Source organism: Octopus bimaculoides, chromosome 2, assembly GCF_001194135.2.
Source record: "Octopus bimaculoides isolate UCB-OBI-ISO-001 chromosome 2, ASM119413v2, whole genome shotgun sequence".
NCBI lineage: Eukaryota > Metazoa > Mollusca > Cephalopoda > Octopoda > Octopodidae > Octopus > Octopus bimaculoides.
In genome coordinates, this window is record NC_068982.1 from 192,090,486 (window position 1) to 192,102,092 (window position 11,607).

Below are 11,607 nucleotides of genomic sequence, written 5' to 3' on the forward strand. Positions count from 1 at the left end.
ATACCTTGGTCCATTGTCATCTCCTCCACGAGCTTCAACATCCTGAGATCAGTTCTTAACACTTCATCCCATGTCTTCCTGGGTCTTCGTCTTCTGCAGGTACCATCCACTTTCAGTGATCAGCACTTCTTTATGCAGCTGTCCTCATTCATACACATCACATGTCCAAATGTTGCATTTGATTCCTCTTATGCCCAATTTTTCTCTCAATGCATTTGCACTTTGCCATACATGCACACTGATGTTGCACATCCAACGGAGCATGCTGCCTTCATTTTTCTCCAGTATACGCATGTCTTCCTCATTTAGAGCCCATGTCTCACTACCATGGAGTATGGCCATTCATACACAAGCATCATACAGTCTACCTTTCATTCTGAGAGAGAGAGAGGCCTTTTGTTGCCAACAGAGGTAATAGCTCTCTGAACTTCCTCCACCCAATTCTTATTCTAGAAACAATACCTTTCAGAGCATCCTCCACCATTGCTAATTTGGTCACCTAGGTAACAGGAACTAAGTCCCATGTGCTCTTAGAGCTTATTGTGTCTGTTCAGCTACCCGGGATTCCACTGCACCTCTTGTGTCCATAGCTCACACTGGGTGCAGTGAATGGAATTCCAACTTCTTTCCAACATATTGAGCAGGGCCATTTACCTGATGGAAAGAGAGTTTTATCTTCTTTTTTGCTAACAACTTTGGTCTTTGCTAGGTTAATGTTAAGGCCTTTTGATTCCAGGTTTTGTTTCCATACCTGGAATTTCTTCTCCAATTCTGCTACAGATTCTGCATGTATATATTTTTATATATTGGCACACACATACATATATATTTATGTTATAGTACAGTCTGGTACCTTGCTGTACTCAAGAAGACCCATACGCAGCAGAAGACCGGTTCTGCTGGTGGTGTAAAGCACACGTGACAGTGCCACATAAATGTGTCCTTGTTGTGCCATGTAAAACACTCATGCAGCACCATGTAGTAAAAGCACACTCTGCAAATGGTTGGCGTGAAGAAGGGCTTCCAACTGTAGAAACCCTGCCAAATCAGGCTGGAGTCTGGTGCAGCTTCCTAGTCTGCCAGCTCTGATCAAATCGTCCAACCCATGCCAGCATGGACAACAGAGTTACATGATGATGATGATGATGATATAGATAGGTGTGTATATAATATATATGACTGTGTGTGGACGTTAAACGATGATGATGATGATGATGATATACACACACACACACACATAATAAATGATTTTATTTTTATTGCTGATCCATCTCAAAAAAGAATTTTTTTTTAACCCTGGTCAACTCAAATTGAGTTTACCTATGATCACAAACACAGTGTATCTAGATGTACATCATTTAGTGCGTTCCTTGTTTAAGATATTAGAGTGTGATTTAAGAGAGATTTTGCTCCTATTTTCTAGCAGGTTCTCCTACCATCTAAGCGGTGTGTGTGTGTGTGTGTGCAACATGCTAGTGATAGTTAGAGGTGGTGGCCATGTCTCTGATGGGACGATAGGAACTTCCTTTCTGCTGTGGCCCTCAGCACCCCAAGCCATTTCTCTCATGACATAAAGAGCGGATATCCATTATTTCGCTTCCATTGAAGTGGATGGCCTTTTACGAATGAGTTGTTCCCGATTTCCCATACATCTGTCAGCTTTACAATGCTATCAGCTGTTTGCTTGTCACATGTCCTCCACTCACCACTAATTACAAACCAGTCCTACATTGGCAGCCAAAACATGTATCACACACACACACACACACACACACACACACACACTTCAGAACAGCCTATGTTATTTAGCACAAAAGTCTGTTCTTTTCTTTATCTTTTTCTTCTTTTAGTTGTAGACTGAAGGCTGTGGTCATGCTGGAGCACTACCACAGCTTCATTTCTAACTCAATTTATTAGACTGTGGCCATGCTGGGGCACCGTCTTGAAGCACTTTAGTCGAACAAATCAACTCTATTTCTTAAGCTTATTCCAACCAATCTTTTTGAAGACATTTGAGAATTATCATTGGAAATTAGTTGAATCTCTGATGTATTTTCAGTGTTTATCCAATTCAAATGAGTCTGTCAAATGTAGTCTTTATTTATTCACTTTGTTTTCATCATCATTTAACATGTTTTCCATGCTGCTGGCATGGATTGGATGGTTTGACTAACTGACGAGGCTGGGTCCTGCACCAGGCTCCACTCATCTGTTTTGGCATGGTCTCTCTGGCTGGATACCTTTCCTAATGCCAGCCACTTTACAGCGTGTACTGGGTGCTTTGTATGTGGCACAAGTACTCAAGGAATTGCCAAGTAGCTTGCAAGACAAGGACCTCTCTGCTGAGAGAAGTGGGTCATGTGCCAGATGAGAGGAGGCTGGAGTATGAAAGAGGGACAAGGATAGCTGTCTGGCTACAGGGGTGGTACCTGGCTACCCCAGTTGGTACTGCTTGCTATTTTACTAACAACTTGTAATACAAACTATTGATTTCTTTCTTTCATATTTCAACTAATCCTAAAAGCTGGTGCATATGTTTGCAGTGCAGCATTTTCTCAAACCTGACTGATGATGATGTTGATGATGATGATGGTGATGACTGCATCTCAACTTCAAGCTTCTTACTTCCCCTCCTCAACCCTTCATGTCTTCACCCAACGTTCGTTAACCACTTTTATAATAATCACAACAACAACAACAACCACTAATATTTCTTTGTTGTTGTGTGACTGTGACAAGTGGTAGGACTGTACTGGAATTGATTTCTGCCAAACAAACCAGTTGATATCAATAATAATGGCAATGATATGGTTCCGCCAGTTCTGGCATCTACATTGAATGAGGAATATGAATTGCTAAGTCCATTTACATCTTAGTTTTTAAAATTCACATCAAACTCCACTTATTGTATCCTTCTTTAACAGCTGCTTCCTCGCAGTTAACCCTGTTTGCCTTTGTTTCAATTAATTTTGAGTTTAGTCAAATAACTTGTCATAATTAAGTTGGTGTTTGGAATAGAAATCAGGAGATTTTGATGGAAGAAGGTTTCAATTTAGATTCCTTTAAAGCAGGAAATTTGTATCATAGAATCGAGGATGGTTTCAGGTGTGTGGCTTTCAAAATGGTTAAATATCTTCATCCAGTCATATTGTTTTCTTCTTAGTTCCAGGCCAACCCTGATTAAGAAAACAGCAACAGTATTCCAACCATGACAAACCCTTTTTTATTATCAAGTGTAAGGCTCAGTATACTTTTCATAGGGTCTATCCCCAAATCTCTTCAATTAAAATGAAATTTAGTCAAGACCTTATGCTGAAACCAAATGGGAAATTTTTTTATTGAAAACCACTTCAGGTTTGTGAAAAAAATGAGGCAGTTTTATTTCTGATATTTACATGGAATCAAGTTTCCTTCATACCAGATCAACTTGGATGATGCCCTCGGAGTCCAACTAATTTCTCTCTTTAAAAACCCAGTTGACTAACATTTATTCTCGTTCAATTTCCCAATTGTCAGTAATGATTTGGAGAAATGAATTTAGACATGACAACAAAAATAAAAACAAAAATAAGCAAAATTAATAAAAACAAAGGAACTGAACAATTTTATTCTAAATCTCTCTCTAGAAAATGGTGCTATTTTATTTTTGATGTAGCAACATCACAAATTGGTGTTCTTGATAGAACAACTTTCATATTGTCTTCGGGATCCACCCATTTTGTTCTCAACTTCTCTTTTCACAAGAGGGTAAATTGTTATAAAAGACAACAGTATTTTTATCCTTTCCAACATGGTTTTGAAGACTTTTGTAGCTTTTTAAATCTGAAAGCGTGACAGATCTTCCTCATTCTGAAATTCTGCAAGTCTTTCACTTTTAAAAACAAAGTTCCAATAAATAAGTACATCTGCCAGTTCTTCAAACTCTGCAGATACAGCATCAGCAGTGTTACAGTTAGTTTCATTACCCAACTGATAATGATGCATGAATCCAGTTCTGCAAACAAATTACAGAACCTTTGTTTGTTTGACAAAATTCTTTGTAACTGACTCTTTGATGTTACCACCTCTGATGTCTTGACAACTTTCTGAAAAGGCATTCACCTTGTTTTGATCAGATTTCTACTTCTAGTGCAGAAGTGTTGAGTCAAATACCCAAATGTTTTTCTTTGTTAAAATAACGAAACGCTGCTAAACATTTTGCCCATTCTGCTAACGATTCTGCCAACTTACTGCCTTATAAACATCAACTTAATATGTTGGGTTTAGCTGGAATAGAGAAAATATAAATATCACATTTTAGAATATCTCTGTTACAGAATTAATATTGAATTTAAACCACAGAAAATATCTGGAAAATAAAGAAAAACATTCCTGCATCATCCTTGAGTAGTAAATTAAAAAATTTTGCCACCAGAATGTAATGAGCCAATGTCTTATCTGAAGCAGATTTTTATGTTGATTCTGCAGTTTATTAGAAATTATTTTTGTAGATTATTTATAATTAAACATGTTTATCATATTATATAAATAGGGATCATTGTCAAATTTTAAGTTATATAATCCAAAAGTAAAATTAGTTGAAACAATTTTCTATTAAACTTCAAAATAAATCATAACAAATTCAAATGGAAACATCTGGTTAATTTTGGTTTCCATGAACAGAGAATATCTCCCTTTTGACAATGGGTGTTCATAATACAGGATTGTGTCTCCCCAGTCAAAGCCATGCCTGGATCAATGAATCTAACAAAGAAGACAGGCTCTTGTTTATAAAGATAGGCAAACGAAATATTTACTGATAACTGCCAAGCAGATAATAATCCATGGGTTGCATGAAGAAGAGCGAGAATCCTAACAATAACACGTCTATTCATTCTCAACACATTCTGGTTGATTCTTTGCCAGAATGGATTAAGAACAAATAGAGACTATTTATTTGTGCTGCATGCACCTCATAGATTGTTTACTTTTTTTTTATGTCAAAAAAAGAAAGCAAAATATAATGTTTAAAAAATGTTCAATACAATAAATAAAAAATAAATTTCTATTTAATTAAAATGTTAATTGGTTGAAATAAGTTATTAGAATATATTTTTCAAGATTTATGGCTTTACAATTTTACTAAAAAAGATTTAATTTCTGATATTATCTTTTTTCTCCTTCTTGTGAAGTGTTCAACATTAAATCTGTGAATTATGTAAGTTATGATTCAAAGCATAAAAATATTCAACATGTCTTTGTACAAAAGATATTGTCATGATGCTGTGTCTCTTATTTCTTATAAATGAAATGCAAATGCTGAACTTTCATTATTTACATTTGACTGATATTTGTCCTCATCTTGTTCGTTGTTGACACAACGTTTCGGCTGATATATCCTTCAGCCTTCTTCAGGTGTCTTGGGGAAATTTCAAACCTGTGTTCTCATTCCTAAGGTATTTTTTGGTGTTATTATTATTATTATTATTATTATTCAGGTTACAAGCAGTTGTTCATGGTATAGACTACTGTCAAGTTATCTTTACAGTATAGACGTAGTATTCATGCATGGAGGTGCAATGGCCCTGTGGTTAGGGCAGCGGACTTGTGTTCATAGGATTGCAGTTTCGATTCCCAGACCAGGCGTTGTGTTTATTGAGTGAAAACACCTAAAGCTCCACAAGGCTCTGGCAGGGGATGGTGGCGAACCCTGCTGTACTCTTTCACCACAACTTTCTCTCACTCTTTCTTCCTGTTTCTGTTGCGCCTGTATTTCAAAGGGGCCGGCTTTGTCACACTCTGTGTCACGCTGAATCTCCCCAAGAACAACACTAAGGGTACACGTGTCTGTGGAGTACTCAGCCACTTTCACAGTAATTTCATGAGCAAGCTGTTCCGTTGATCAGATCTACTGGGACCCTCGTTGTCCTCGTAACCGACGGAGTGCCACGTCTATTCGTGCGATCTTTTATCTTTTACTTGTTTCAGTCATTAGACTGCGCTCATGCTGGGGCATCACTTTGAAGAATTTTTTAGTTGAATGAATTGACCCCAGTACTTTTTTTTTTTAAAGCCTGGTACTTATTCTATTAGGCTCTTTTGTTGAACTGCTAAGTTACAGGGACATAAACACACCAACACTGGTTGTCAAGTGTCAGTGGTGGGAGACAAACACTCAAACACAATGGGCTTCTTTCAGTTTCCGTCTACCACATCCATTCACAAGGCTTTGGTTGGCCCACGGCTACAGTAGAAGACACTTGTCCAAGGTGCCATGCTGTGGGATTGAACCCAGAACCATATGGTTGGGAAGCAAATTTCTTACTACACATCTCCATCTGCACCGATGCACACAGCCCTGCTCTCACCTCTATTATTTATATAGTATATACACAGCATATAAATGCTGTAGAGTCAATAGTTTTAAAGAGACCAAATTATTATTCTGTATAAAATGTTCACACCTCATTTAACATAAAACTATGTTTGAAATACAGTTTTCCCTAACAGCAATGAGCAAACATAAAGATCAAGGAGAAAAGGAGAATGTTTCACACCAAAACACGTATAAAACAACTGGTGTTGAAATAAAAACACTTTGTTAATGCCATGACTACAAACCTGATGCACAGGTTTAACCACTACGCCATATGCCCACAGGCATATGGTGTAGTGATTAGAGCGCAGGCTACAAACCCCAAGATTCCGAGTTCGATTCCAAGCAGTGACCTGAACAATAATAATAATAATGATAATAACCTCGAAAAATACCTTAGGAATGAGATCTCAGGTTCAAAATTTCCCCAAGACACCTGAAGAAGGCTGGAGAGTATATCAGCCGAAACGTTGTGTTAACAACAAACAAGATGAGGATAAATATCCATCGAATGTAAATAATGTACATAATTCCTCATCTCTTAAATATAGAACTGTACAAACCTGAACTCAAATAATACCAGTTCTGTGGAGTCTTGCAATAAAAAAAAAACTCTTTGTTTCGGAATTAAATACACAAGAATAGTCTCTAAGAATCTTTCTCTCATTTTACACATCTTCCATAAAATTCCATGACTTCCCTGAGGAATGTCTCCTTTTTATGATGGTAGAATGTGATATGAGAGACGTTTGATTTGTATTTTTAGAGAATCTAATGACTACTCCTCATTAGTTTCTATAAACAATGATAAATTAGTCAAAAGTCCTTAATGGGAGCTGTTGGTCCACCTTCTCCACCTTCCTCTTCTGTTAGGTTGTTTCTATTTTAAACTAAATTAACTATCCAGTAAGAGGCCCTTTGTTGCCAGCAGAGATGGAAGCTCTCTGAATTTTGTCCAACCTATTCTTACTCTCAGAGCAGCCACTTCCGCTACTAACTTAGTTACCTAGATAACAGAAGCTATCTACTGTCCCTAACTTAACCACCCCCCTCCAGTATTTGATGGAGTCTGTTTTCTGTACATTTTCGGTGGTTATTATACCTGTGCATCTTCCACCCACAAAAGCTATTTTCCTCTAATATTGCTGCATCTCTTATGCATTCATAGCTTACACCAGGTACATCTTATGGAATTTCTACCTACACCTTTTCTACAGATTGAGTAGGGATTTGTGATTTGTCTGCCTTCCTACTTACTAAGGCTTAGATTTTTGCTAGGGTAACTCTAATGCCTTTCTATTCTAGACCTTGCTTCCATATCTGAAACTTCTCTAGTTCTGGTAGTGATTCAGCTATAAGAACAAGGTCATCAGCATAGAGGAGCATTCAGGGATAACCTGTCTTAAGTTACTCTGTTATTGCCTGGAGGACTATGATGAACAAGAGGGGGCTGAGGACTGATCCTTGGTGAACTCCTACTTGTATCCTGAATTCTTCGCTGTACTTGTTTCCAACCCTCACCTTACTGATAGCATCTCTGTGCATGGCTTGTACAGTTCTCACGAACCACTCGTCTATCCTTTGTTCCCACATTGACCACCAGATAAGGGATCAAGGGACCCTGTCAAAAGCTTTCTCCAAGTCAACAAAGGCCAAGTACAGAGGTTTATCTTTGGCTAAGCATTTCTCCTGCAACTGCCTTACCAGAAACATAACAGAGCAGTGGTGCTTCTCTCTGGCACAACACTGCTGCTGTGGTCTGCTGTTTTACTTTTTCCATTATTGTAGCAGTGGTTGTTTGAGTTGCTAGAAATAGTAGCCATATCTCCCTCAATACCCTAATCTTCTTACAACAAAGACATTAGATAATGTAAGCCTTGATAGATTAATGGGGTGGTCATGATTGGAACATATTTGATCAAGGCTGTTTTTTTTAAGTTTGTCACAGTTATGTCCTTTTATGGGATGTCCTTGTGGCCAACAAAAGAAATTCACACAAAACACTCAGCAGCATTTTCCTCAGTTCTTTACATTGTAAGTTCAAATCTGACAGGTACCAAGTTTGCCTTTCATTCATTCAGGGTCAATAAAATACCAGTCAATGTGACTGAACTCTCCCCTAAAATTGCTGGCCTTGTGCCAAATTAGAAATTACTATGAGTAGTTGTGGTGATGGTAATATTAGGGTTACTATTATTATTATTATTATTTCAGTAATCTTATTACAATTATTATCAAACCAGCCAATTCATACCAGCATAGGAAACAGGCACCAAATGTTGTTGTTGTTGTTTTATTATCCCCCTTTCATCCTTTCGGGGTCGATAAAATAAGTACCTGTTGAGTACTAGGGTTGATGTAATCAACTTATACTCTCTCCCCTCACAAATTTCAGGCCTTGTACCTACAGTAGAAAGGATTATTATTATTCTTCTTCTTATTATTATTATTATTCTTATCCCTGGCTGCTTTCATATGACGTAAGCCTCGCTTCCAGCTGACTTCAGAATCTGAAATGGTTTTCCTATTCTTTCATCTTTATTCTTCTCTCCACAACAAAATTACTGTCTGCTGCATAGTAATTGCTCTCTCTCTCTCTCTCTTTCTCTCTCTCTCTCTCTCACTATCTCTCTCTCTCTCCCCTTCGTTCTCTTTCTTCCTCCTACCTCTCTCACTCTCTCCTATATATACACATAAATACACCATGTATTGATTCTATGTACATCTGTCTGTTTTTTTGTTTTTTTTTTAACATTGTTTCTTTGGTCGCTGATTAAAACTTATTCTTTCTGTCTTCTTCTTCCACATCTGAAAACATCATAGCCTTTCTATTACAATCATTTCTATTGTTTTGGATTTTTCTGTTTTTATTTAATTTGGTTGATTTTGTTTCAGCAGATTTTTCACAATTTGCTGGGATTCATGTACCTATATCTAGATTATTATAATTATTACTATTATTGTTGTTGTTGTTGTTGTTTTCCAATTTGGCAAAATTATTATTATTTTTTTTTTAGATAGTGACAACTTTCTAAAAGACACATGTTTCATAATAATAATCGTTTCTACATTAGGTACAGGGCCTAAAATTCAGCAAGCTGCCGCAGAAATTCTGCATCCATCTGCTTGGATTTGAGCAGCATGCACCCATCCTGGCTCATCAAACAGCTTTCATCTCCTCATGTCTTTGCACATGTGCCCTTGTTCTGATAATGCTTGGCATTGAAGAATTGATCAAGAGCCAGTTTCATTAGTCAACACCTGAAAACTTCCGATGGGCTAATTTGCTAATGCAATTTCTGAAAGCTTGACCTGCCAGGAAGGATGCATTCTGCTTCCAGTATCCGGGGTGTTGTGTATGGGTTCTGTCTATGGTGACCAAACAGATCAAAAATTTGTGGTGGTCCATGTAACCGACGACTTTGAACTGTGAACAAAATATTCAATCTAGGTACGAACTGGAAGACCCAATGTTGTTTGCCCATGTCCACATTGGTGCATTTGATAATTCTGTTAGTATCAGTCAGCCAATTAGAAGCAACTAAGAAGGTTTGTGAGGCTTTCACACTCTCCTCTCTTATTGGCTACCCCCCTCCCCCACCTTATCCTGGTGTGTGTCCAATATGACATTCCAGTCACCCACTAAATCTAAAGAGTGAAATATTGCAAGGAAAACCGCCTCCAAATGTCTGAAGAAATTCTGGCAGCCCCACCGCAGTTGGGGTGTATATAGTGACTAGTCTAAAAGCCCCACCTTTGCTATTGCTCACATCCAGGGCCACCATCTTACCATCTTAGAAGCACTGCCACCTCACCTCCCATTCCAGGCCAACTAAGTGATGAGAAGAACTGAAAATCATTAAAAACAGGAGCTAGATCGTGTGTCAGAAATCCTGGGTTTTGCTGATGGCTGTCACATCCCTAGCTAGTGACCTGAGGGCGTTGAGCAGGTGACCTTACCTCCAGGGCAACCCCAGGCCACAAGCATTTATACAATTTACTTTTAAACCCACCATGATGACCGGACAGAATTTGGAGAAGAAACAAAGGGCGTTTACTTACCCACTGGGTACCACTGAATGTTAGGTGGTTCAACCTCTGTAATTGTTGGGGTTCTTTTGAGAACCACCTTAAAATCCTACTCATGGCTTTTACATTAGGGGTTCCCACTGAGGCTGTATCTCATTGTGGCGGCAGAGTTACTATATATGTGGAAGTTACAATCACCCGAAGACTTCCTACTCTGAGAAAGAAACACCATTGAGCCATAGGAAATAGTTTCCAGAGATGTTTTTGAAAATTGTCTGTTCTTCAATACCAAGAGTTGATGATCGAGAAACCTAGCAGACCCATTATAGTAGTAAAACTTTTTCTTTTAGTAATGAAGAGGAGATGAAAGCTGGAATGACAAACCATTGGATAAATCTCTCTCCACCCTCAAGGAAAATAGAAAACACTTGGAAGAGGAAGAAATTCTAACACTCAAACAACAGATCTGAACGATTTCAGAATGGTTTCCAAAAGAAATGGAAACAGCATATCGAGGAGGAGGGGGAAGAGGAGGTAGTGGTGTGAATTAGACAAGCATATAAATCACTTCTTAACCCTTGGACTATTGTCTCTTTATAGGTGTTGTGGGTGAGGCTGTACTGGATGGTGTGACTTTTTCCTCAGAAATAAAATATTTAAAGCAAGAATGTTTCTATCTTTTGCTTGTTTCGGTCATTAGACTGTGGCCATGCCGGGGCACTGCCTTGAAGAATTTTTAGTTGAATGTAAATGGAAAGCATTTGCCAAAGGCTGATTTCAGTTTGTCTTAAATTACTGTAACAATTTCTCGATTAACATCATGGGGAAGACATTTTCAAGGTTTTTATTTTTTTTTTCCACAAAGGCGTAGGAGTGTGGTAAGTAGCTTGCTTACGAACCACATAGTTCCGGGTTCAGTCCCATTGCGTGGTACCTTGGACAAGTGTCTTCTACTATAACCTCTGGCCGACCAAAGCCTTGTTAGTGGATTTGGTAGATGGAAACTGAAAGAAGCCCATCGTATATATATATATATATATACATATATATATATATATACATATATACAAGAATAAGGGCAGGGAATCGTCAATTAATAATAGAATTAATAATTAACAATTTTGCCAAGTAGTTCAGTATGAAAAAACCTTTATCGGTAAAACCATTTATCATCATAAATATACAGGGATTAGCATTGAGTTGCTTCTCCAACATACTGAAAA

The 11,607-nt window shown here is 37.9% G+C and overlaps 2 protein-coding genes across 2 annotated transcripts in view; one reads left to right on the forward strand and one right to left on the reverse strand.

Annotated features, from left to right (window-relative positions):
* The window catches only part of LOC106881939 (long-chain fatty acid transport protein 6), a 55,125-nt gene that overhangs the window by 4,714 nt on the left and 38,804 nt on the right, over window positions 1–11,607 (forward strand). The window lies entirely within an intron of this gene.
* LOC106881941 (Golgi phosphoprotein 3 homolog sauron) overlaps window positions 4,234–11,607 on the reverse strand; it is a 148,603-nt gene continuing 141,229 nt past the window's right edge. Inside the window, exon 4 of the mRNA XM_052965836.1 lies at window positions 4,234–4,266. Within this exon, the coding sequence (XP_052821796.1) occupies window positions 4,249–4,266 (18 nt within the window). The 3' untranslated portion in view covers window positions 4,234–4,248. The remainder of the gene's footprint in view (window positions 4,267–11,607) is intronic.